The 26,971-nt window shown below is 44.2% G+C and overlaps 1 protein-coding gene across 2 annotated transcripts in view; it reads left to right on the top strand.

Moving 5' to 3' along the window:
• The window catches only part of Nelfa (negative elongation factor complex member A), a 50,229-nt gene extending 23,353 nt beyond the window's left edge, over nt 1-26,876 (top strand). The window contains exons 1-11 of one of the 2 annotated variants that reach the window (XM_034508964.2): nt 14-480; nt 13,009-13,180; nt 14,413-14,574; nt 21,524-21,613; nt 23,013-23,143; nt 23,231-23,300; nt 23,738-23,826; nt 24,556-24,667; nt 25,540-25,811; nt 25,950-26,049; nt 26,148-26,876. In XM_034508964.2, coding sequence (XP_034364855.1) covers nt 271-480; nt 13,009-13,180; nt 14,413-14,574; nt 21,524-21,613; nt 23,013-23,143; nt 23,231-23,300; nt 23,738-23,826; nt 24,556-24,667; nt 25,540-25,811; nt 25,950-26,049; nt 26,148-26,332 — 1,593 coding nt within the window. In that variant the 5' untranslated portion in view covers nt 14-270 and the 3' untranslated portion in view covers nt 26,333-26,876. Of the gene's footprint in view, nt 1-13; nt 481-13,008; nt 13,181-14,412; nt 14,575-21,523; nt 21,614-23,012; nt 23,144-23,230; nt 23,301-23,737; nt 23,827-24,555; nt 24,668-25,539; nt 25,812-25,949; nt 26,050-26,147 lie in introns of those variants that run through there. The other variant, XM_076938306.1, reaches the window with a different exon arrangement.
• Nucleotides 26,877-26,971: the final 95 nt, after the last annotated feature.

Genomic DNA, 26,971 nt, shown 5'->3' with positions numbered 1-26,971 from the left:
AACTCGGGCTACGTCATTGCCCGGTGCCCTACTGGGCGCCGCCATCGTGCGTTACGGAAACCCACAGTCCCTTTCGCGGAGACTCATCGCTTTCTCCCGTTCTTTCGCCGGTGCTCGAAATCTCCAGAAGGTGAGGCCATTTGCAATTGCAATTGACTGTCGCTCGAGGCCCCGCCCCACGTCAACGGGTGACGCCATGTTGGGGGTCCTCGCTGGGGAAACGTAGGCGTCCGCGTAAGATGCCGGCCGACGCGCGCTGCCGCCGCCAAGATGGCTTCCATGCGGGAGAGCGACACGGGCCTGTGGCTGCACAACAAGCTGGGCGCCACGGACGAGCTGTGGGCGCCACCCAGCATCGCGTCCCTGCTCACCGCTGCGGTCATCGATAACATCCGCCTCTGCTTCCACCGCCTCTCATCGGCTGTGAAGCTCAAGCTACTGCTCGGGACGCTGCATCTTCCGCGCCGCACGGTGGACGAGGTGAGGGCGCGGGCCAGCCTCTCTCCGGCCGGAGCACCACTCCTGCCTCCCTCCAGCACCTGCGCCGTACCTTGCCCTTCTCCCGCCGGCCGTGCGCTGCTCCGGGTCGGCGCCGTTAGCCCCGACGCCTTAGTACCTCCAGCTGCTGGACGCTGTCTGCGTTCGGGGGTCGTGGGGCCTTGGCCTCAACAGCTCTCAGCCAGGCCGGCCCCTCCCGAAGTGCTTCAGTTCCAAAGCTACTTTTGGTTGGGGTTGTTAGTGCAACTTTCCATGTGACTGCTGGCCTTAATTTTGTTGCTTTTGCCTTACGAAGTATCAGTCTGCTTGCGTTCATCTTTATTCTGTGGCTTCTTTTCAGTGCATTCTTGTTCCACATTGCATACTTCTGTCTAACGTATACTATGCTTTGCAAATACGTACACAGATAATATATGTTTATAGAGTTTCACTGTGTAGCCCAGGTTGATCTCATACTTGGTATCCTCCAGCCTCAATCTCTGGAGGGCTGGGATTGCAGGTCTGGGCTACCACATCTGATAGCACAAACATCAAAGTACCTTAGTTTTTAAACATTTCCAGTTATTGTATTATTTTTTTATATTGTTATATCATTTTTATGTCAGTTTTTTTTGCTGCGCTATACCATATACACAAAACTGCATATTTATTCAGTTTAAAAAATACTGATGGCTAGCTAAATGACCCACTCCTGTTAGCTCCACACAAGAAAACAAGGCTGGACCCTCCAAAGCACCTCCATTCTTTCTTTCCCGCAGGAGGTTTTTATGCTTTTTTGTTTTGTTTTTTTGTTTTTGGCAGGGTTATCAATCGTGTGCATTCCTAGCAGGAGTATTTGTTTTTTGCCTCATTTGAATTTAATACTACATTTTTTCATGTTATATTCTTTCTCCGTGTGGCGTGGGTGTGTCTTCTGTTGGTAGACACCTGGACAGAGTTATCCAAGTTGCTGCAGACAGGGTTTGATTTACTCTGCATTAGGGGTTCTATTCGTCAAGCACATGGATGATTAGGTTGTGGCTGGTTTTTCTCATTCATTTTTTTGTTTTGTTTTGTTTTGTGTTTTTGTTTTTTCCTGTTTCATATTTGTTTTGCTATGACTGATACCAACAATACATGTTCAGGTGAACTCTAGAAGTAGAATCGGAGGTGACAGTAGGATTATACCAGGTGGCTTTTTAAAATTTTTTTTTCAAATTATACTCACTAAAACATGTAGGTCAGGTAAGTATTTAGATATTACTAGGATTGGTTAAACTTTGTAGTATTTGCTTATTTTGCTGTTTAGCTTTCTTTTTTTGTGAGTTGCCCATTTTTCTCCTGTTGTCTTTTTTTTTTTTTTCCTTGACTTGTTGGTTTGGAGGAATATTCTTTTTAATCCATGCTTGCTATTTCCCAGCTATGGCTTAGCTTTCTGAATGAAGCTCTTGGTTCTTAGCCAGATGGTATATTGCCTCTCCTTCCAGTGGTAGGTGACTGCTTGGCCCTGTTCAGGAAGGACTCCATTTTTGAGGTGAGGAACCTGTGGTCTCTTAGCACTTACTATCTCTCTCATACTTTAGTCTCCCATTGTCTGGGATTGATGTTTTGTGAAACTGAATTCAGTTTTACATGTGGCTGTGTGATGGTCAGCATCACCTGCAGATGACTAAATTTTCTGCACTGTTGCTTCTTCTTCTTTTTTTTTTTTTTTTTTTTTTTTTTTTTCCTTTGAGCCATTTGTCTTGCTGCTAACCAGCCAAGCTGCTTCCTGTGAGTGTGTAGTGTGTTTTAATGTGTGACATACAGGGCAAACCCTTGGCTTAATCATCAGGAATGGCTTCAGCTTTTCTTGGGCCCTGGCACTTGTGTCTGTCTGTTGAGAACCGCACTAGCCCCACGTTGGGTGCCAAAAATGTTGGGGCCTAGGCTGGCCCACTTTGGGTGGCCTGAAATGTTGAGGTCCTCTCCACTCCGCACTTGGCGGCCACTGTATCCCGGCCCAAGCTGCAGCTCCGGTCTGAGGGTCGGGGTTCAGCAAGAGAGAGAGTGAGGACGGACTTGAGGAATGGAGACCAGACAGAGTGTGTTTCAATCCCGTTTATTCTTCAGTCTCTCTTCCTAGTCCAAGTCCCTAGTCTTGAGTTCCTAGTTCCTAGTTGTACTCAATCTCTGTTTCTCCAAATTGTTCTCAACTCTCCTGTCTGCCTCTCGACTTTTATATGTCTCACTTCTAAGCCATGCCTTTTGGTCACACCTTTAATCATGCCCTTAGGTCTTGTCTCTAAATCTGATCTCTAAGTCACACACCTTTAATCTCACACACCCAAGGAAAGTCCTGGGTATCTAAAGCAAGATGTTATCAGAGTGTGCTCAGCTGTTGTAGGCTATTGTAATACAAGTCTCATGTCAGGGTATATGGCTCAAGGTGGCTGCAAAGCTGATAGCCGCTTTCTGCTAAAAGTCGGCTCCCAACATCAGTCAGTCTGTGTCTTTGTGTGTGTGTATCATGTTTGTGTTTACATGTTCATATATGTGTACTCATCTCTGCAGGTGTTTGTGAGGCCAGAGTTCCAGCTTAGGTGTCTGCCTCAGTTGCTCTCTGTATCTTTTATTGTGAGACAGTTTCTCATTGAATCTGGAGCTAACCTTGTGGCTAGACTGGCCAGCCAGCGACCCCCTGGGCTCTTCCTGTCTCCATCCCTAGCATTGTATGTACTCACTGAGCAAGGCTTTTTATGTGAATGTGGAGAGCTGAACTTCGGTCTTCAGACTCAGCTTGGGAAACACTATCAACTGAGCTATGTCCTTAACTCATGGTGTTAATAAAATAGTTAATAACATAGAGGTTTGTGGAGTTACTTAGAACTGTTAAGTTCTATGATTATCCTGTATTCATACATATCTTCTTTTTTTTTTTTTTTTTTTTTTTGCTACTGGTATATAGAAATACTTTAGGTAAGGAGTGAATGGCACCTGGTGTTTTTGGTTTTTTGAGACAGGGTTTCTCTGTGTAGTCCTGGCTGTCCTGGAATTCACTCTGTAGACCAGGCTGGCCTCGAACTCAGAAATCCGCCTGTCTCTGCCTCTCAAGTGCTGGGATTAAAGGCGTGTGCCACCACTACCCGGCCTTTTTCTACCTTACTATACTCACTATCTACTTACACTGTTGACCATCCCTGCTGTAGTGTAGCATCCTGGATTTGCCTGTTCCTCCTTCTCAACTGTTGTTTTGTATATTTTGGGTTCCTATTCATAGGAGTGTTGTAGTTGTAACAGTTACATTGTCACTGAACAACAGGTGGAGATCTCAGAATGTGCTGATGTTTTGTCCTTAGGCCTTTTTTTTAAGAGTTCATATAAATTGTTTCATTTTATTTATTATTGTGAGACTTGGGGGTGCCGGGGTGTCCCACTTGGAGTTCAATAATAAAGACACAGATATCTGTGTAGTATAATGAGATTGGCCAGTTTGCAGGGGCAGTCCCTCAGCTAGCCCATCTAACTGAGTCCAGCTCCCCTGCCACAGTGTCTTTCCATGTGGCTCTCTGTTCTACTTCTCTGCCCTACTTCCTCTCTGCTTCTGTCCTGCTTCCTCTCTGCCTGGTTGTTCATTCCCAGCTCCAGCTGCCAGCTCTTCATTATACAAAAAGTCACATTCAGTCTGAACCAGTCAGCAGCAGGACAGCACTTGTCCATCTCTCTGTGCCTTTTGGCATCAAGAGTTAGGTAACTTCCCCCAAGACAGCTTGCCTTTTCTTTTTGGGCAGGATGCAGCAAGCATTTATATATGCTGTTAGCCTGGCACCAGTGGCACAGCAATTAACAAGTGAGAATACAGAGACACACCTTCATAGCCACTAGATACAGTATGTGTGTGTTATCTCAACATCTTCCCCTTTTAGTCCAAGAAATGTCTTTATCTCCAACATCAGTAAACTATATATAATAAGAACAATTGTGTAAACTATTAACAGTTAGAATTATATTCACAATGTCCAGTTCATTTATCCTGTCTTGAGTCCAAAGTTTTGTAGAGGGTTTGTGTCAAATAAGCAAGGGAAAGAAACCTGAAGTGTATTTATCTTAAATAATTTTTTTTTATCACCATTTAAGTTTCACATCTTCCAACCTTTATAACTTGCATTTATGAACTTTAAAAGACCTTCTTAGACTCAAACATCATCTTAGGTCATGAAGGACCTAAGTTTTTATGTCCTTTAACCTTCATAAACTTTATGCCTCGTTTGTGAGTTTCTCTTTCTGAATCTAGTAACAAGGAGACTGTAAGACAGACACACAGCTCTAGGAGAGTGAAGCCTAAGGCCTGATTGTCACAGTGATGGGAACTGGGAAAGCAATGTAAGCCTTTGTTTCTGCTGTTAACTGATAAATCTTTCACTAGTCTCATCTTCGAATCCATCAGAGTGTCACCCAAGTAAACAGGTGGTGCAGACCAAACAGCCTATGATCTATAAGAATGACAGAGACTTATTACTGGCTATCTGGACAGTCACAAGGTTTCTCTATTGTCAGTGGCGTATCCATCTTGGGGCCACTAAGCTCAGAAGACTTGACAGGCTTTCCTTTGAAACAGGAACTTGGGGGGATTGTCCACTTTGTCTAGGCAAAGTGGGACAGTCAACTCCTGTGTGTCCTACTTGTCCACCATTTGGACAGTGTGCTGTCAGCAGTAGAGACAAAGGGCAAATAGCCAGTGGTGAGCTTTGTCACATTTGAAGTAAGCTCCAGGTGGAGTTTCTTCTGTGCCCATCATCTTCATAGGAGGAGATTAGGGGCACTGCTAGGAGCTGATGTGTCTCTCTCTCAAAAAAAAAATAAAAAACCTTCTTTATTAAAACATTTAAAATGACATATTCTGCAGATTTCTGAAGTGTTAGAGGGCCATCTGTCTATCTAAAATATATCTAAATAAACAAACTTTACTTGTTTCTAGTTGATTGTTTTGAAAAATAACGGGGCTTCATAAGACTTATGCCTGAAATTAACTACACTAGTACCTAAAACATGACTACAAGTATAGTTCTGAATGCATCAAAGAATTTGATTATTTATAGGTTACTGACTACTAACTTGTATTTTTTAAATTATCCTTAACAGTTTACAACAGTACTTTTTATAAGACTAGGACTTTACATTTTAAATGAGTTGCATGCAGAAGTTATATGCACATAAACCCTAAACAATAGTTGAATCATATATACAGTATGGTAGTAAAAAAAAAATCTAAAATATTTGAGACTCATTGTTGCCTTTGCAGTTTAAAAGGAGATACAATAATCCACCCTTCTTTTCCCTTTCACCCTCATAAATCACTGAACAACTGATAACCACCTACCTCACCTCCTAGGAATGAGGGTTGTGTTCTTTAGATTGCTTCTTACTGGCTGAGGGCAACCACATATTTGGCGACCCAAAGAAAATTGGAATGCTGGCCAAGTCCTGGGAGAGTAGGCTGTTTCATTTGCTGTTCAGGTTCTGTGGGATCATCTGGGGCTAGAAAAGTACAGGGCTTAGCTAAAGTCCTGGCTGACGCAGTGTATTAGGCTGTACCATCCAGGGCTAGCCACTTTGAAGTTGTCCTGGGTGTGAATCTTGAGGAAACACCAGAACCTGGCAGGATGCTGGAACAGATACATGCCTCAGCAATTCAGCATCTGTCTCAGCATCCAAGGAGTGAATCTGGTTGGGACACTTTAACTTCACTGGTGCCTGCACATAGCTTATAAAAGTAACATTGTATGTACATTTGTATATTAACACATGTATGGAATATGTGGTGTGCACAGATCAGGTAATGATTCTCTGCTCTGTGCCTGAGTAGGTGAAAGGCATCTGTAAGTCAGTTTGGGCTGCTGTGATGATTTTTATATTCTTTGCCCACGGAGTGGCACTATTAAGAGGCGTGGCCCTATTGGAGTAGATGTGTCATTGTAGGTGTGGGCTTTAAGATCTTCATCCTAGCTGTCTGGAAGCCAGTCTTCTCCTGTTTGCCTTCCCGAACAAGATGTAGATCCTTCAGCTCTTCTTGCACTATGCTCCAGCCTTGATGATAATAGACTGAACCTTTGAACTTATAAGCCAGCCTTAATTAAATGTTGTCTTTATAAGAGTTGCCTTGGTCACGGTGTCTCTTCATAGCAGTAAAACCCTAACCAAACTGTATTAGGGTGTTATAAATTGTCACCTATGTCATATGAAAGGATGATATGTAATACTAAGTCATGAGGACCATTGGCTACTAGAGAGACATCCATGTCTCCTCAGTCTCTAAGCTGTTCCTCTGTAGGAAGATCAGCATTTACATTATCTGCTTTGTTGTTTCCCTGGGTCTCTTACTTGTACCTTCCATGTCAGCAGCCAGACTTTTCCCATGGTCAAACCTGACCTTCATTAACTTTGAAGGAAGCCACAGCATTTTGTTTCTGTGGAAATAAAGATGTAGCCTCTTCCCCAGTACAACACATTTCTTGACTTCCGATCTGAGGTGAATACATTCAGTAGTCCTTTCTAAAATCCGGTGTTTTTAGCAGCTGTGCTTACCTGTCTCACTGATGTTTAAAGAACTAAAGTTAATAAAGCATTATGTAATCTATCTCTGGGAGATATCATAGCCTCCTGTTTTATGAGCATCTCTTTTAAAATGCCATTAGATCTTTTCACAATTGCTTGACCTGTAGAATTCAACTAGTTCTTTTTATAAACTGAAGTCATTTGTTTTGGGGAGTATTTGTTGTTAATTTCTCCCCAGAAATTAGTGCAGGCTCTTTGCAGTCTTTATTGATTATCCATAATGAGGAAATTTCAACATTAGTCTTAGGCACTATAATCCCTACTGGGTCTATTCCTGATAATTGACAATGCCTTACTCTTCCTTTCACAATTAAATCAGAAACCTTTTTTATATAGGTGTCTTAGTTAGGGTTTTGCTATCAAGAAACACCATGACCAAGGCAGCTCATAAAGGGCAGCATTTAATTGGGGCTGGCTTACAGTTTCAGAGATTTAGTCCATTGTCATCATGGAAGGAAGCATGGCAGCCTGTAGACAGACTTAGTGCTGGAGGAGCTTAGAGTTCTACATCTTGATCTGAAGCGAGGCAAAAGGAGACTCTCATCCACACTGGGTAGAGCTTGAGCATAAGACCTCAAAACCCACCCCCACAGTGATGAACTTCCTCCAGCAAGGCCACACCTTACTGCAAAGAGGGTCTATCTAATTGTACCACGTCGCTTTGGGCCAACCATATCCAAACCACCACAATAGGTTTTTAATTTTTTACTCAGTTTATGCGCTAAACATATCCATTCTAAGATATTATTGTCTTTCTGCATAAGAATTTTTGTGGGAAAATGAGTAGAAGGTCATTTACTTAAATATAATCAAGTTTGGACTCCATATGATCCACATATGCATCCTGTAGTCTCTTTTCTACCAGAAGCCAATTCTCAGACTCCGCTGATCATTTTCTTGGACTATTTAAGCCCGAATTTCTAAGGTTTGAAATAAATTACTTAACCCTTGAGTAGTTAGCCCAATTGTGGGCCATAGCCAATTAATATCTCTCAGCATTTTTTAAAAACTACTAATAAGAGTTTGTAACTGATCTCTTTGAATCTGTACTTTCTGTGCTTAAATATTCTTGTATCCTAGATAATTGATATAATCTCCTCTTTGTATTTTTTCAAAAGTAATTTGTAATCCCCAGCAAAGCAATTTTTTTTTTTTAACTTCAACATTTTTTTTCCTAAGGTGTGTATACTGGAATCAGCCAACAAGTTATCATCCATACAATGATAATTTATAGATTGAGGAAACTTGTTTGCGAATCATTTTTAACAGCTGTTGTACAAAATATTGGCACAAGGTGGGGCTGTTTAACATTCCTTGTGGCAAAACTTTCCATTGATATCTTTTTATACGCTGCTTATTGTTAAATTTGAGCACAATGAAAGCAGATTTTTCTTTATCTTTTTCTTGCAGGGATATTGAGAAAAAGAATCTTTTAAATCAGTCATTTAATAAACCATGCTTTAGGTAACAAAGAAGTAAAGGGGACTCCCAGTTGTAAAGAACCCATAGGCTGAATTACCTTATTGGTAGTTCTTAGGTCAGATAACAGCCTGTGGTTTTTAGATTTATTTTTATTGATAAATATAGGAGAATTCCAAGGGCTGGTGGAGTCTTCCATATGTTGAGCCTCCAGCTGCTCTTGGGCCTAGGGCCTGTAGCTTTTCCTTACTTAAGGATCACTGTTCTACTCAAATAGCTTGTTAGTTACCCATTTTAACGGTAGGGCAATTGGTACTCTATCATTAGTGCCCTTCCTTATAATTTGGAGAGCCAAACCTGCTGTGGTCTGCCTATGGACAGCCTGAATCGTCTGTAACTGTCTTTTGTATCATTTCTCAGTCCCTCCATCGGGAACGTCTCCCATTTTACAGCTTGTCCCTGAAGTTGAAGGAATGTTAATCTGTGTTTCCCACCATTATAATCTCTTTCCTGTAAATTTATGACTGTATCTGCCGCACATGGTCTTAATTCTTACGTGACTTTTTTGACCTCTAAATTTAATCCATTTTGGAGTTCGTTTTATCTGAGACAGCGTCCCAATCCCTAGGATATATATAGATACCTTTCAAAGTGGCCAGGTTGAATTTCAAGAATCTTGTGAAATTATTTTTATATCTCCCCCAGTATCTACTAGGGCTTCAATTCTCTCCTTATCTAAGTCTGATCCTGTGAATTCTGAGAAGGACAAGGGGTATCTCTTCTGTTCTTTATTCTGATTTTTCTTTAGGTATAGAAGGTCATTACTGACCATATTGTTATTAGCTCCATGATGGTAACTAAGTGAAACTCTATGGGGTCAGTGTCCTCTGTTATAGTGTTGTCCATCTTTTTAACAAGTAAAACATCTCCACACCAGCTCCAGCTGCCAGTTCTTTATTCTACAAAAAGCCATACTCCTCCTTATTTACTCAGTTTGGTCCAGTCAGCAGCAGGGCAATGCCTAATCCATCTTTCTCTATTCCTTTTGGCATTGAAGGCTACATGACATTCATGATGGCAGCTTGATTTTTAATCTGATAATCTCAGAGAATCATCTTTTGGGCAGGTGAGGAAGGATACACATTTACATCTAAAATGGGCCTCAGAAATGGTAATACCAAATATCTTGCCAGCACTTGGCTCTGCCAGCACAGCAGTTAACAATTGAAAATACAGGGGCACACCTACATAGCCATTTGATACGATATGTACGGGTGCTGGTCTTTCCTACAAAAATGCCTTAGAGCTGGATCTTATGGAGGCATTTCCTCAACTGAGGTTCTCTCAGATTACTCTAGCTTGTGTCAAGTTTATATAAGACACACACTTTATTCCCTCCTCCTTGATTTGTTGTTGGATGGGTACCCATGTCCTTGACTGTAGCTGGATGCAAGGTAGGATGCTTGTCTTCCATGTGGTGCCCACAGAGGTAAGGGGCTTGGTCATCACCCATTCAGTCAGTGCCTGTAGTAAGCACAATGAGAGTATGGCCAAAAGTAAGTTTTTGCTTATAATTTTATTCAGTGTGCAAATGGCTGTGTTAACTTGGGCTGCCATTACAGTACAACTATCCCTCAGTAACTATGGGGGATCAGTTTTGAGCCCAGCATATTCAGGTGCCTGTTGTACAGTGGCATAGTCTTTTTGTGTAACCTATGTACTTAAATCATCTTTACAGCATTCAGGACTTCTAGTATAATCGTACTGCATTGTCTAGGGAATAGAGTCAAATAAAAGCATGCACACAGTGAGCACCCTTCCTTTATAGTTTTTGCAATTGAATCCACACATATGGGACTCGCGGGTTTGAAGGGCTGACAGCACCTGACACTGCCATTTAAGCTTTACCTGACTATTCTAGCCTATGACCCACCAAGGGCTAGTTCTTTCCCTCCCTGCTCTGCTCCAGTCCATGTCTGTTCCTTTCCATGTTTGCTTTTGACTCTGCTATGTCTGCCTTCCTCCTGCATTCATCTCTCTGCTTGGAAGTTCCACCCTCATACTTCCTGCCCCAGCTACTGATCCTCAGATCTTTATTACAGCCAATCAGCAGCAAGACACCACCTGATCCATCTCTTTGCCTTTAAGCAGGTGAGGAAGGACAAACATTTGTAAATAAAACACCTGGTGATGACAATACCAAATTTCTACCAGCACTTAGCTCTCTGCCAGTATAATAATGAACAACTGAAAATTCAGAGGCACACCTTCAAACAAATTAAAGAATGCCACCTAACAGGAATACCATCATGTATGAACTAGGGCTTTACTATTGTCCCAATGTCTGTCTTCCAGGTTGGTACACACATTGAATTCAGCAGGTTAACCCATTCAGCAGCATATTGAGAGACTAAGAAGCAAAATGGGATTATGCCCCTATAGGTCCATGGGATGTGTTTGTGTAAGGGAGAAAGCCCCTGACTGTAAACCAAATCTGCTAGCACTTTGCCACTTCCCAACTCTTAGGCCTATGAAGTGTATATTTTTGAAACAAGCTCTCACCGTATTAACTCTGGCTGGCCTGAAACTCTAATAAGAGATCATGCCTGCTGTTTTTTCAAGACAGCGTTTCTCTGTGTAGTCCAGGCTGTCCTGGCACTCACTCTGTAGACCAGGCTGGCCTCGAACTCAGAAATCCACCTGTCTCTGCATGGCATGTGCTGCTATGTTTAGCCCATATCTGTTGTTTTGAAGCAGCTCAGTCTATGGCAATTTAAAGACATACTTCAAAATACAAATTTGGAGGACACATAAATAATTCAAATCAATGTTCTTTCTATTTTTAACCTGTTTTTGTTTGTTTGTTTGTTTGTTTTGTTGTTGTTGTTGTTGTTTTTTCAAGACAGTGTTTCTCTGTGTAGTCCTGGCTGTCCTGGAACTCACTCTGTAGACCAGGCTGGCCTCGAACTCAGAAATCCACCTGTCTCTGCCTCCCAAGTGCTGGGATTAAAGGCTTGCGCCACCACCGCCCAGCAACCTGAAATCTTTAGAGCCATTCTTTTAGAAAATATTACCTGTTTTCCCTTTTTGTAAGTTACCTTTCCAGGGCTATTGTCTTAGTCATAGTGTCTCCACACAGGTAACATAAAGGAAGGCATTTAATTTAGGGCATTTACAGTTTTAAAGGTTAGTCCATGCTCATCACGGCTTGGAGTGCAGCGGCAGCCAGGCAGGAGGGAGCTGGAGAAGTAGCTGAGAGCTCACATCTGACCCACAAATTACAGACATTTGAAACCTCAAAGCCCACCCCCTAATGACACACCTCTGTGTGCATTGTTACACCAGATGAGTTGAGAACGAGAGACACTACAGGATGAATTTAGGTTTCTCAGAAGTGGGGGGACAGCCCCTGAAGGACTGAATTAGGAACCAACTTTGTAGACTCCTTTATTACAGAAAGGACAATTTAGCAAGTGGCTTCCTTTGCGAAAACCTCTTATCTGATCTAGGAGGTGTATGAAGGACCCATTACCTAAGTAACCTCAGCCATTGGAGACCTTTAAGTTATGCAGAGGCTGTGTGAATCCTTCAGATAACAATCACTGACTGTTTGCAAAAGGCCACTTCAAAGCCAGTGTACCTTGCCAGATACAATGGCTCTGCTAAAATTCACACCTCCTAATCCTTCCCAGACAATTCTACTGCCCCAAGCATTCAAACCTGAGCCTATGGGGGCCATTCTTATTCAAACCACCACAGCTACTGCAACAAAGCAGCACAAATTGGGTGGCCCTCTTATCTGTGGGTGGTAGAGATCAAATCACTCTTGTCTTCTGGCCACAGCCTCTCACACAGGCTGCCGAAAAGACTCTCCCTGGCCCCTCTGACTCTGTCGGAGGTGCCGTTAGCTCATAGACTGCACTGCCATTCCACATTCTCAGCTTTCTGCTGTTTCTTCTGTGCACACTGTATCTTCAGGTACCGATATTGCTAGCAGTGGCAGTTATGCATGATGCAAGCTCTTGCCCATGTCCCTCCTTTGCACCCAAGAAATGATGGGTCACCCAACTGCCTTGGCACTCCATGCCCCTGCAACTGAGCCCAATTCTGCGAGCCAGAAGAGTCCCATTAACAGTACATATTCCAGAAGTATAGGCATGACAACCCAGGTTCCTTGGATCTTATATTTTGTTATATCTGCCCACCAGAGAGAGTTAGGAAGCATAGGCACAGTCTGGAAAGCCATGGGAGACCCTGGGTAATGGGCCATCACAGCCTAACAAATGTGGCAGATCAGGGAAGCAGATGGCCTTGGATTCAGGCAGGTCAGATAGAGAAAGCAAAACCCAGGTAGAACTGTGGGGCCTGAAGGGTATCATAGAGATTCCTGCCACAGGCCACCCAGAGGCCACAATATGTAAATGGGTAGATTTATGGCAGGGGACATTTTTAGCTGTCACTGTTCCAAGAGGCCAAGTGAGGCTGGTAGCATATACTTGGTGTCTTCTATCTTGGCAGATGAAGGGTGCTCTGATGGATATCATCCAGCTTGCCACCCTGGATTCAGACCCCTGGGTCCTCATGGTTGCTGACATTCTGAAGTCCTTCCCTGACACGGGCTCCTTGAATCTGGACCTTGAGGAACAGAACCCCAATGTTCAAGACATCTTAGGAGAACTTAGAGAAAAAGGTAAGTAGCTGGACTTTATTTTGCAGTAGGAAGAAGGCTCTAGTTTTAGAAATTGTGTTGTCATTATTACACTTTTGGTGTAGTGTGCCATGTCTCCTTAGACACTAGCTGTCCTTCCCCACAGTCTGACTTCCAACAACCCTGTCCCTGCTGCATGTGCTGTGTTTGCAATTACATGACTCACCCATGATCACTTGCTCATTGCCGTCCCTCCCCATAAGTTCCTCAAGGGTGAAAACCCTATAGGTTGTGTTTCCAGAGCCTAAAACATTCTCTGTTCTAAAGTAGATACTCATAAGAAATACCAACAAATTCGTTTCTAGACTGAGGTGAAAACTGTGGTTTTAGAGAGCTGAGAGTAGGAATGTCTGTGCCTCTGATGCGCTCTCCCTTGAGATTGAAGACCTGTGTCTCAAAGTCTTCTTCGGAAAAATGGAGTTGGAGGCTCGGGGTCACACACTCCCTCAGGCCTGCTTGTGAAGCCCTAGGACATTTTTGGGGTTTTGTTGATTTGTAGTTGCAGACTGGGAGCATTTTGGTCCGCACATGTCACATCCCTCTGCTGGAGTGGCTGCTTCTCTTGGCAGTAGGAGGATGAGGCAGCTTGCTTCTCATGATTCCCTCAGTTACATGACTGATTGGGGCAACTCCTTGGAGTTTTTGAGGCTCCAGCCTCTTGGTGACCACATCGAATTAGGAAGCACATGTGGGTGGCTTTAGAAGACTGCCACTGAGGAGTGTCAGGAGAAACGGCCAGGGCTCTGCAGTCAAAGGGGAAGGCTAAGGTAGCCACACACTTGTTCCTCTTGGTGCTGAGGCTGCCTTGTAGTTAGGATGCAGGAGGCTGCTCTCCATGCTGCTGTATGCTGATGCTTGTGGTTCCTGGACCTCCACTGGAGTCCAGTGGCTTGCAGCTGACATAATTGAGGAATCCTGTCTTCTTTTCTAGGCATTTCTTATTTTTAAAAGGCCCCTGGAGAATCTGATGAGTCTTCCTTTGGGGCGGCAGGCCTATTCTTTGGTCCTGATGCACCCAGATGATCTTGGGTTCTAGAGATGGTGGAACTGGAGTGGTGGGGACAATAGGGGGCTTGAAACCAAAGCAAGAAGCTGTCACAGTGGTAAATAATGAAAGCCTTCATGGAGTCGTCTACATGTGAGCTGTGGGGGCAACAACCTGCTTTCCCTGGTTGTAAGAGCTACTTCCTCTAACACTCTTTGGCTCTCCACAGTAAGTGAGTGCGAGGCATCTGCCATGCTACCGCTGGAGTGCCAGTACCTGAACAAGAATGCCCTGACGACCCTTGCTGGGCCCCTCACCCCACCAGTGAAACATTTTCAGCTGAAGCGGAAACCTAAGAGTGCCACACTGAGGGCAGAACTGCTGCAGAAATGTGAGTGCTTGGGTCACAACCACCCTGCTCTTTTCTCTGTGGGATTTCCCTTCAGCCCCAAGCCCCTGGAGTAAGGACACTGAGACTCAAAATATATTTACTTTGGCCATAAGCTTTGGCTCATTCTCCGACTAGCTCATACTTTAATATCCCATTTATTGTAATCTAAGTTCTGCCACATGGATGATTACCTCCTCTCAGATCCCATGCTTCTGTGCTCCCCCATGTTCCCAGGCAAATCTCCATGCATCTGGCTCTCTCCCAGAATCCTTTCTGCCTACCAGATGTCCCACCTTCTATCCTCCCTTTCCTATAAGACGTAGAGTTTTTATTGACAAGTTGCTGAACCCATACAATACACAACATAATTGCCCCCTTTAGTTCAATAAAAGGCTTTCTTTTACATCAGTAGATTATATACAATAGTAACAAATATGAAAAACTATCAAGTAAGAATTTTTTTTTTTTTAAAAGTTTTTCGAGACAGGGTTCCTCTGTGTAGCCCTGGCTGTCCTGGAACTCACTCTGTAGACCAGGGTGGCCTCGAACTCAGAAATCCACCTGCCTCTGCCTCCTAAGTGCTGGGATTAAAGACGAGTGCCACCACTGCCCGGCAAGAATTATATTTTTAATGTCTAGGTCATATGTATTTGGCAACTTTGGATAAAGTACTCTACTCTCTATCCTATTGTGGTGAGTTCAGAGTTCTGTACTTAAAGCATTCTTATCATAACTTGCATAGACCTTAAAACATCTATAAACATCTATAAAACATCTATCTAGTCTTCAACCCCATCCAAGACCTGAGAAGGAATAAATGTTACCTGAGTAAGCGGGAAGTGTAGGCAAGCAACTTCCAGATGACAACAGTGACAGTTGGCTGACTGGACAGCCCCCAAATTCCTCTGAGTTGTAGGAGCGTCCTCTGTAACCTTCTGGCCCAGAATATCTGACAGGCCTTTTTGTGAAACAGGAAGTATAAAGGACAGCTTACCTTGTCTTGGCAAACCTCAGCAGTCGACTTGCCTGCATCCCATTTGTCCGGTTTAGACAGCATTCTGTCAGCACGAAGCAAGGGCAGTGTCCAATGGCTAGCTTGTCACTTTTGAAGCAAACTCCATAAGAGTTTCTCCAATGCTCATCTCCTTTGAAGCCCAGTAGGGGTGCTGCCAGGGGGAGACCTGTCTCATTGTCAAAAAAGGATTAAATTAATAAAGCATCTTTAAATGCTGTATTCTGTGGGTCTCTGAGGTATTTGAAGACCATCTATCTATAGTATATCTGAATTGTTTCTTTCTAGCTATTTGCTATCTGACTAAACTTGAGAACATCTACCCAGAATAAAGCTTAATTTTGTAAATAACTAAAGTAGCACCTTCAAGGCAATATGTTTGATTGACTGGTAACTTGCATTTTTAATTATTTTAAACAGTTTCTTATAGCAGCTTTTAAGGGCTGGAACTTAACATTGCATTTTTAAATGAATCTCATTAAGTATCTTAGCTTGTTGTAGCAAAGTATAATCTAAATCTGTATCACTATACAAAGATCTATACCAATGTAAACAAATATAACCTTAATATGTATCAATATAGAAAAATCAATACCAGTGTAAGATTTTTGGCTTACTAATGTTCTTTGACCTAAAAAAAGATTCAATAATCCATCCATTATTCCTGTATTTCCCCTATTTCTTTTCATTTCCTTCTCCCTTTTCCCTCTAACACTTGTCTAATGGAGAGAAAGGATAGAGGAAAGAAAAAGAGAGAAAAAGAAATCCCTGAATCCAGTATCTCTGTTTTGTTTCTTCCCTGACCAGAATCATTAACATATTGTAACTAACCCCCTTAAACATCTATTATCTGTTAAACGGCCAAAAGCCATCCATCTCACCTCTTAAAACAGCATCCCGATGATTTGGGGTTTCACTTTCCTTTTGATCTTTCCCTCTTCCCCCCAACCCCCAAATTGGGATAGTGGTCAGTCTTAAGAAAGCTAGCTGTTGTCTAGTCTCTGTGTGTTGAGAAGTTCAGGGCTTACCTGTCGTTCTGACTGGAAGACTCTATGATGCTGGGCAAACTGGGGTCACCTGCTTTCTTTGAAACTGTCCCGGAATCAAGCAGTTGAGACAGCCTGGGTCATCTGTGCTGCTTGTCTTGTCTTCTTCGTATCTGATTCTTTGGTCTGCAAACATAGAAACACTCACAAATAATACACATTTCAGCAATAACATATGTATAGAACATGCAGTATATACAGATTAGTCAAAGATGATTCTTTGTTCTTTGAGCAGGTGAAAGACATCTTTATAAATTAGTTTGGACTATATGACCAAACTGTAATATTAATTTTCATCCATGTCATATGAAAGAATGGCATGTAAATATAGTTGTAAGGACTCTAGCCAGCAAGATTTATTTGTGTCTCAGAGGTCTTTCCCTGCAGAGGGGTCAGCGCATACTTTATCTGCTTTGTTGGTCTTGATCTCTTTCTGTCTGCAACAAGATCTTCAGGGGTCTCACCCCTCCCCCGGCCCCCACCCTCCTTCATGTCTGATTTCCAACAATTTAGATGGAAGACATAGCTTTTCTATTGAAATAAATGCAGAATCTCCCCCAGTACAACACACTTCCTTTTTTCCATTCTGGATTAGGACTTCTATAAGCTGATGTCATCCAGCACTCCTTTCTAAAACCCAGTGCTTTATCCCGAAGAGATTTTTTTTTATCCTCCTTCTATTCTATGAGCATCTCTATGAAATTTTTGTTAGATTGCTCACAGTTTGCTTGATCTGTAGGACTGTAAATTATATCTGCAACAGATTTCATGTCATAATGTCTAAAAACATTGTTATATTCTAATGGATGCATATGCTGAAACCCCATCAGCTTTCACCTGTAAAGGCATTTCCTTCAAAGCATGACTAGCTCTCTGCACAGCTGCCTGTCGGGTAGGACTGTGTGGTACATCACAACATGCTTTGTAGAATACGCAACGGACTTGCATTTTACTGGAGACAAATAGCAGAGCACTGTTAGTCTCAGTTTGTATTTCCATAGCTGTCATACCTTCTAATGAATGTGCAGTCTCACAATCATGTTTCAGAATTCAAGGCAGAAGTCCACTGGAATTCTGAATATGCATCAACAGATCAACAGTGTGCTGCATCAACACATACACACAGCTTAAGCCTCCAAATTCTATACAATTTACAGTATAGCATTGTTCCAAGGCAGCATCAGTAAGTAGAATCTGGGTTCTTAACTCAATATATTTTGTTGTCATGGGCTGCCGTTTTAATTCTTTAAGCCTTTGTAGATTTTCCTCATCGGGAACTGCCTCTTTAGATGTTACTGTAAATTCTAGATTGGATTCCTCTGAAGATTCCTATTTTGAGTCAAAAGAATCCTCCAACCTATGCTCCGTGGTCTCCAATCTGCAACTAAGTTTTCATCAGCCTCTTTCTCCAAGTCTGCCTTAATTTTCTCTCCCTTTTTTTTTTTTTAAATCTCTCGTATCTTAGCCTTTTCCTTACTCTGATTTATAAATTAAAAAAAAAAAAGTTTTGTAATTTCAAATTTCACGTCTCATTTCCTTCATCTCTAATATTTTAGCCTTTTCCTTAGTCTGATTTATAAATTTTTCAGAATTTTTGCATGTCTGTCTCTAAGAAGATGTAGAGAGTTGATAATATTATTAAGGTGGAATGAGGCGAGTAAGACAGTACTAGTCATTAGTGATAGTTCAGTTTCAGTTACATGTGCTCCTTTTTCTTTTATTTTCTTCTTTGAACCATTTAAAAGAATATCAGGTAACTTAGAGCCCTCCGTGTCATTGTGCCGCTCATCTTTATATTTATCAATTGTAAATTATATGTATATGTGAATTTAAATCCAGTGTCCTTCCCTTTTCAGTCTTAAAACATAATTTTTTACGTTCTTTCACATTCTGGTGTGCTCAGATTCCTTTTGTGTGATCTTGTCTCCCTGTGTTGTTTAGTGGGACACTGAGTGGTTGGTTCTTGGCTCTCTGGCTCATAGGGAACAGAAAACCCACAGATTCTGTCTTGTGCTGCCACTGTCCTAGGCTCCTGTGTGGGCAGCATATACTCATACAAATACCTGCTGTGACTCCCCCATTCTGAGAAACTGGTTCAGTCCAGCCTAAGCCCTTGGGGTTTACCCAAGGACTTTGTTCTGAATCTTTGCACTCCTGCTCCCTGCTCACTGGATGAGTGACCCCTATAATTGGGGTGGTGAAATTCCTGTCCTGGGCTAGCTGTTGGTCCAAGAGAGACTGTAGGGTCAAGGGCCTCAGTCAAGTGCTCTGTAGCACAACAGGGTCACTGTTCTCGGTTTACCTGGACTCCATCTAATAACTGAATATAAAATCAAAAGACTTAGATTCCACACCTACCGTGTTCAGCACCATTTGTTAAATGGATGCTTTCCTCCCAGCCCCAAACTCCCAGAATAACAACTCTGAGACTCAAAATATATTTATAAACACCTTGACCATAAGCTTTGGCTTGTTCTCTAACTAGCTCATAATTTAATTTCCCATTTATTCTAATATAAGTTCTACCACATGGCTGGTTACCTCCGCTCAGCTCCTCCCATGGTCTCTGTCTTCCTCCATATTCCTGGGCAAATCGCCCTGTGCCTGGCTCTCTCTCAGAATCCTTTCTGCCTTCCGGATGTCCCACCTTCTATTCTGTTCTACACGGTTCCTATAGACCATAGGTTTTTTTATTGACGAGAGGCTTCCATACAATACACTAGAGATTCTCTCTATAGTTTTCAAACATTTTTACCTTAAAAGAGACTAGTTTGTCTTCTCAAAAAGACAATCAGAGGTTTCTGTGCTAACCACTGCTTTTTAGAAACATGCATTAGAGATCTCAGGGTTTTCAGACACGGTGCTTGTGATCCCACAAAACAGAATCTGTGCCAGTCAAGCAGGGTGTAGGTCTCTCACAGTGGGATGTTGGTGTGAGGCTGCTGCTTGTGTCCTGACCTGGTCTCTTATTAGAAGATATTAGATGATTTTATTAAATGCTTTTCCAAATCATGTCTTATGAACGTTTGTGTGGAAGGCATTCACTTGCTGGAGACAGGCCATGGAAAGTGTCCTTTAGCAACAAACCATGAAAGCTTGGGTTTTCAGCTAGTTCACTGTGTGCCTAGGTCACAGCTTTGTGAGATGCGGAGACAGAAAGACCACATGAACACAGACTGGCTTAAGGCCAGCCTAGGCAATGTAGACCTTGTTTTGGCAAAACAATATAAACAAAAAACCAACAAATGAAAAAGATTTAAAAAAAATTAAAAAACACGGACTTCCATAAACTTATTCTGGCTATGCAATTAGCATTACTAGTATTTGTAAATAGCTCTTTTTGTTTTTGTTTTTATTGTTTATTGGAAAACAGTCTCACTGTGTAGCCTAGGCTGGCATGGCTTCTCCTTCCTCCTGCCTCAGCCTCCTGAGTGCTGGGATCACAGAGCAGCAAATACCCTGTTTGCAGGAATCTAAGGAAGAGCCTTGCAGCAGGACAGGTCTGGGGCCTGGGGTCTGTGCTGTGTGTAATTCTGTGGAGCTCAGGCCCACTTACCTGTTCTGGAAGTCCTCTCTGCTCAGTTGCTCTAGCCCTGCTGTTGGGAAATCAGTACTGCTGATGGACTCGGGCTAATCCTGCCCTCCAGCTTTTGTAAGCTACTTCAGGAAAATCTGTTTCTTTCTCTTATTTATATGTAACTCTGTGAGGAGAATCTTGGCCTGAGCCTTCTGTAAAGACAACCGTGGGGACCTGTAAGATACCAACACCTCAGGCTTCTGGTTCCCTGGGGCACAACAGGTAGCAGGAGCCACTTTTGTGGATATTTCCTGACACAGAAAGCCTTTGCCATATTTGAGCTGGTGTCAGGCTCCTCAGTGAACAGGGGAAGGCTTATTTATTTAACAAAATGAGCTTACAACATATGATGGGGTTTATTATTTGGTATTCAATTTTATTACAGCTTCAATCATTTCATTTTAACATTGAGCTCTGTAACATAGTTGGCATTCACTCTGCTGAGGGAAGGGTCTCCCTTGCTGCCATCTTGAATGCCCATCACTGCCCTCGATGTTTGCTCGGATTAGGTTGTCACTTTAGAAAGCCAGTGCACACAGGGAGATTTAGTATTTTCTATTAAGCGACACAAGAAGAAAAAACCTGCGGTGCTACCTGTGGTGGTATTCCATTGCCACAGAGGCCCCGAGGGAAGGGGGCAGAGTTGAGCAGGGGTCTGAGAGTCCATGACGTGACATGACAAGACAGTCAAGTGAGTGGCAACCCAGGGGACAGATTTAGCCATTTGTTGGCTTCAGGTTTTCTGTCCCAAGACAGCTTTGGTTACCAGAACAAGGGGCAGGCCTCTGTGGGTTGGGCTGTAGCCACAGTGCTCTCCCTTTTGGAGGAGATGTAGCGGAGATTAAGGTGGTCGTTAACTATTGCCCAATCAGTATATCCTCAGAAGCACCTAGCATCACGATGAGATGTGCCAACCCAGAAGCCATGCGCGAGCAATTAGCTCTTGTGTCTATTCTGTCCATCTTGTCATCTTGAAAACAATGATGAAATCAAAGAAAACAGGTGACATAGAAGCTCTTGCAGTTACAAAGCAGCAGAAAATTTCCACTTAATTCTTAGCTTAATGTTGAATTATTAGACAATGATTTATAAAAAAAAATACCAGGAAACAGTCCTTCCTTTCTCTGTTTTGTTTTGGGCTTTTTTGTTTGTTTGTTTTTTTAAAGGAAGTATCAACTATAAAAGTCAGCAGCATTTCTGGTGCATCCCTGCTGGGTTACATAAAGGAGTTACCTTGAGTTGTTTTAATGTCTCTTTTGTTATAGTTGCTTTATCATCTAAGTGACCCTGACCTTGTGGCTTTTATTCTCATAGCTACCGAGACAGCCCAGCAGCTGAAGAGAAGTGCTGGGGTCCCATTCCACGCCAAGGGCCGGGGGCTGCTCCGAAAGATGGACACTACAAGTAAGGCTCGTGTGCTCTCGGGCGGAGCTATTGTTACTTGCCAGGAGGGTTTGGCTTGAAAGGTTGGAGTTTTCCTCACCTGAAAACATTAGTCCTGAGAGGTGAGGCCCACTGGCTCTGTAGTGAGTAGCTGTGAGGACAAGCAAGGCCGTATCCATCTTTGCCTGGGGAAAGGAAGGAGGCTGTATGTGGTGAGCCAGCATCAGACCAGCTGACTGTGAAGGGGACATTTACTGTAGCCTCTCTGTCATCTGTAGCTATCCTCTTGGGTGTAACACATGTGACAGATGGCATGTGCCCAGAGCTAGTTTCCAAGTTAGAGGGTCACAGAGTAGTTTGGCTCTTCATGCATGTGCCTGTGTTTATGTGCACTTAGCACTGTGTCAAGTACAAGAGAGGACTCCTCTAGAACCATGTTCAGGGCCCAGTGGGCAAGACAGCTGTAGAGTGAAGGGAAAGCCTTGCAGGGTCCTCCCACTTGGCTCATCTGGCATCTTGGAATACCAAGTTCCCCATAACCCCCAAACTGGCACATAACTAGTGGAAAGTCTTGGGGTGGCTGACCATTCTACCATTTTTACTGCAGTGCATGGTTCTTCCTTTGGTGTGGCCTGCTGCTGTAGTGTAGGCTCCACCTTGCTTCCCTTGCCTCTGAGGACATTGGGTAGCCCTCCTGAGGGACAGAAAGAAAAGTGGAATGTCATTGTTCTGAGAGACTTGATACTGTAAGGTCATGTAGCGTGAGATACTTGCCTTTGTTCTTAGCAAAAATGTCAGTTTGGGGTGTGGCAGCTCTCTGGGCAGTTTGATACCAGGATAGTTCTTGTCCTGCAAGGTCTGGAGGTCTCAGTTGTCTTACAGAGCTGTGTTATCTATTGCTCTATTGCTCTAGCCTTCTCAGAAAGGATATGTCGTGCACCTTCAGAGCATCAAGTCTGGGTCTTCCCAGCAGACCTTCAGGGATGACGTTAGGCTTGCAGGTTCTGAACTTGTGTCCCTTTAACATAGTGATACTGATGAAGAGTCTGGGTTTTTGTTTTTTTCAATTATTTTATTGTATGTGTATGGCTGTTTTGTCTGCACGTATGTCTGTGTATGAGTGTGCAGTGCTCCTGGATGACAGGAGAGGGCATCAGATCCCCCGGGACTGGAGTTAATAACCGTGGGTGTTGGAAATCAAAAGTGGGTCTTCTGGAAGAACAGTCAATGCTCTCAACCACTGAGTCCCTTAAGTTCTAGTTCTTTTTAGCACAGGATGAAATGTGCAAAGTCCAGAATGTGTAGGAGACTTTCTGTGGGGTTTCCCAGAAGAAGCCTTGCTCAGCAATTGTGCTCAAAAAGACTGCTGGGCACCCCACCCCCAAAGACATCAGCATGGACATTCGTGTCTTTTCTGTAGCCCCTCTCAAAGGCATCCCGAAGCAAGCCCCCTTCAGAAGTCCCACCACACCCAGCGTCTTCAGCCCTTCTGGGAACCGGACTCCAATACCACCTTCGAGGACTCCACTGCAGAAAGAAAGGGGTGTGAAGGTGGGACATTCTTTCTCATGATCCTGCCAAGGCCAAGTGTGGATCCTTTGCTCTATGATTAAGTGTGGCATGTATTTATTTTGGCAGCTGCTGGATATTTCTGAGCTGAATACAGTTGGTGCTGGCCGAGAAGCAAAAAGGAGGAGGAAGACTTTAGGTGTGTGGAGCATTAAAGGTTTGGAGGGAGGTCTGAGGTAGCCTAGTGTGCTACTATAGTTGCTTCTGCAAGTATAGTGTCTGGGTCCTTTGGGGTTTCTTCATGGTTTCTCTTTCTGGTCTAGTCTGCCTGAGTGTCTTATCTTACCATGGTGATAATCAGACTTTTCCCAGGTTTTTTGTTTGTTTGTTTTGAGTGGGGGTGTGTGGCTTTTTGAGACAAGGTCTGTACACTGTAGTCCAGGCTGACCTCAAGCTTGTAGCTTTCTAACTGCTAGGATTACAGGTTATAATACCTGATCCAAGGAATCATTTCTTTGTCCTGAGACCTAAGTGCACAATGTCATTTTGCATTTGGCCTTCACAGAGAACACTTGTGACTTCTGAACTGGAGCTGGGTCAGAGAGCCACTAACCAGCTCTCTTCCTTTATTGGCAGACACAGAAGTGGTAGAAAAGCCCACCAAGGAAGAGACAGTTGTTGAAAATGCCACCCCTGACTATGCTGCTGGCCTGGTGTCCACACAGGTAGGGCTCCGTGCAGTGCAGCTGTGGGCGTGCTATATACCACTTCTAGCTGCTGACACAGCCAAAATAATGTGCTCCCTCTTGTCCTGACTGATAGCCACTAAGATATATTCTGTAAAAGTATGTGTTTACATGTGTGCAGATGTGTGTGCATGTATGTGTGTTAGTGGCAGAGGGAGCCAGAGCCTGACTTGGGCATCAGTCTCGTGTTTGGAATAAATTCCTGCCTCATACCAGAATTACTGCCTGTGGTGTCTCCATACCACTGTTATTACCTCATGCTCCTCACTGTCCAGTGGGTATGGTTCCTGTTGGAGGCCCAAGTGCTCTGAAGACCAGGCATCACATGCATGTGGCAAGGGTGTTTCAGCAGAGTGGCTCTTCCCCAGGGTCTGTCTGTGCACAGGTTGTGTGGAGACAGTGTGGCTGTTTCTTGGTGTGGTCTCTGAGCCTATTTTCTTTGCGGTACGCTTTGCATTGCTGAACTGTTTTCCCTAGATGTCAGTTTGGGAGGATAGGGTGGTGGCCATGGCTTAAGTTTGAAGTCCAGCATCACTAAAATCAAGGGTTTATGGGTTAGAGAAGCCATGATCCCTGTCCTGGGGATAGTGGTACTTGCTACCTTGCTCTGTTGGTGGGCAATGGCTGATTGAGGCTGTCCAGGCTGCTGCCAGGAAGGTACTGAAACTGCTACATCTGCCTGGAGGAACCACGGTCTCTGTCTTCCAGAAACTTGGGTCTCTGAACAGTGAGCCAACACTGCCTTCCACAAGTTACCTGCCCTCTACACCCAGTGTGGTACCTGCTTCATCTTACATCCCCAGCTCTGAGACTCCCCCAGGTGAGTACCAGGCAGTAAGCTGAACCAGTTTTCCCTCAGCCCACATAAGGACTTGCCCTGGGGTCACAGGATCACTTAGACACCTGGACCGAGCCCAGCATACCCACCTGGGAAGTAGTAGCCTTGCTCACAGGTGCTGCTAAGGCACATGTCCCATTGTCTTTTGATCCCAGGCAGCAGGAAGATCTTCTGGCCAAGAAATAAGCCAGAAGTCCTGATTTGAAAGAGCAAGTAGCTGCCAAGACTGCCACTTTGGGCACCCTGTTCTTTGGGTAGGGATTGGGGAGGCAGGGAAGCCAAGGATTTTCTCTTCCCAGATGAGGCATTCTGCAGAGGGATGATTCTTTAAGGGGCAGACAAAAGCTTGGGTTAGCCACTTGTTCAGGGGGTTGGTTACATTGGGCTCAGCTTTGTAGGCTGCGGGGCGGGGAGGGGGGGGCTCAGTTTTCCTCAAGACATGTAAAGGTCAGCAGCCTTATGGGGGCACAGAGTGCTAGGCTTACTTAGGGAAGCTGCTTTCCATTGTCCTGTAACCAGTACCAGGGTATGTATGGGTAACATGAGCCAGGAGCTAACCAGAGCCCTAGACAACTTAATCCACGGGTCTAGGAATGCCTGAGGACGTGGGCTCTGCCTTGCTGGGTGGTAGTGCACAGGGCTTATGTCCCAGGCTGTGAAGGTCAGCAGTGATGGGAACAAGAGAGAGTAGGTGGATATGGGGTAGTTGTCAGGGCAGGGGAAGTGGAGCTGAGCCGATCTCTCCAGAAAATGGTGTCTGGGACAGGCAGCCTGGGGACCAGTCTAGGATGAGAACATTAGGAATGAAGACTCCCTTTCCTGGACAACTCTTAATAAACCTGCTTTGCCTGCAGCTCCACCCTCCCGGGAAGCCAGCCGGCCACCTGAGGAACCCAGCGCCCCAAGTCCCACACTGCCAACACAGTTTAAACAAAGGGCACCTATGTATAACAGTGGCCTGAGCCCAGCTACACCAACACCTGCAGCACCTGCCTCACCTCTGACACCTACTACTCCCCCAGCTGTCACTCCCACTGCTCAGACACCCCCAGTGGCCATGGTGGCCCCACAGACCCAGGCCCCAGCCCCTGTTCAGCAGCAACCTAAGAAGAACCTGTCCCTCACGGTAGGTACCCTGGCAGGGCCCAAGGCCATTAGCTGGATAGCACAGGTTTGCCTGTTTGCAGCCCGGGGGGTATCATATGATGAGCATATCGAGGCAGGTAGCCTTGGCAGCCCGGGCACCCACATCATCTCTTCACAGAGAGAACAGATGTTTGCTGCCCAGGAGATGTTCAAGACGGCAAACAAGGTCACAAGGCCAGAAAAGGCCCTCATCCTGGGCTTCATGGCTGGCTCTCGAGGTGCGTCTGTGCTACTAGGCTTGGGAGGTGGCCCCCGCGGGTTGGGGGATGGGTTCCTTGGCCCTAGGCACCTTCCCAGCAGTCCCTGCTCCCTACAGAGAATCCATGTCCGGAGCAGGGGGATGTGATCCAGATCAAGCTCAGCGAGCACACCGAGGATCTGCCTAAGGCTGACGGCCAGGGCAGTACCACCATGTTAGTGGACACAGTGTTCGAGATGAACTACGCCACAGGCCAGTGGACACGCTTCAAGAAGTACAAGCCTATGACCAATGTGTCCTAAGTGCCGTCTCTGCTGCTGACCTTCATCAGACCAGAGGACAAGTTTTGCTGGTTATGCTAAGTGACCTGAGCAGATACCGAAGGCTGTGTCCTACCCAGCACATGCTATCCACAGGCTCCTGGGCCCCAGCCATTTCTCTGGGAAGTTTAGGCTTATTTTTTATATTTTAATGAGTTAGTTTTTTGTGTGATTAAGATACCTTATTTTGGATTATGTTTTGAATGCAAACCAAAAGTTATTTCATATATTCTAGTGCCTGTTAGACTTTTACCTTTTTTATTTCTTCTTTAAAAAAAAAAATAGTACTAGCTGAGAGGGCTTTCTCTTTCTCTGCTTGTGCATGCCCTCCCTCATGAGGTTGAGGGGACCAAAGGTGACACCTGGCAGTCTAGGGTGTGAGAGGGATATGGCCAGCCTTGATGCCACTACCTACCAGGGATTTGTATGTCTTTTTGTACAGTTGTAAACATTTCAGACCTGTGTCTGGGTTCCTATTTTCATTGTAAAATGACCTGAGTATTAAAGTTTAGTTTTTATAAAGAAAGTCCGCAGAGCTGTGTTTCAGGTTGGCTCGACTCCCTGCTGAGACCAAACCCCCCTCCAGATACAGCTGTCAGAGCCTGGGGCAGGAGAGGCAGG

Source organism: Arvicanthis niloticus, chromosome 7 (genome assembly GCF_011762505.2).
Source record: "Arvicanthis niloticus isolate mArvNil1 chromosome 7, mArvNil1.pat.X, whole genome shotgun sequence".
Taxonomy (NCBI): Eukaryota; Metazoa; Chordata; class Mammalia; order Rodentia; family Muridae; genus Arvicanthis; species Arvicanthis niloticus.
The sequence above is the reverse complement of the archived record's forward strand: the minus strand, read 5'-3'. Positions and strand labels throughout refer to the sequence as shown.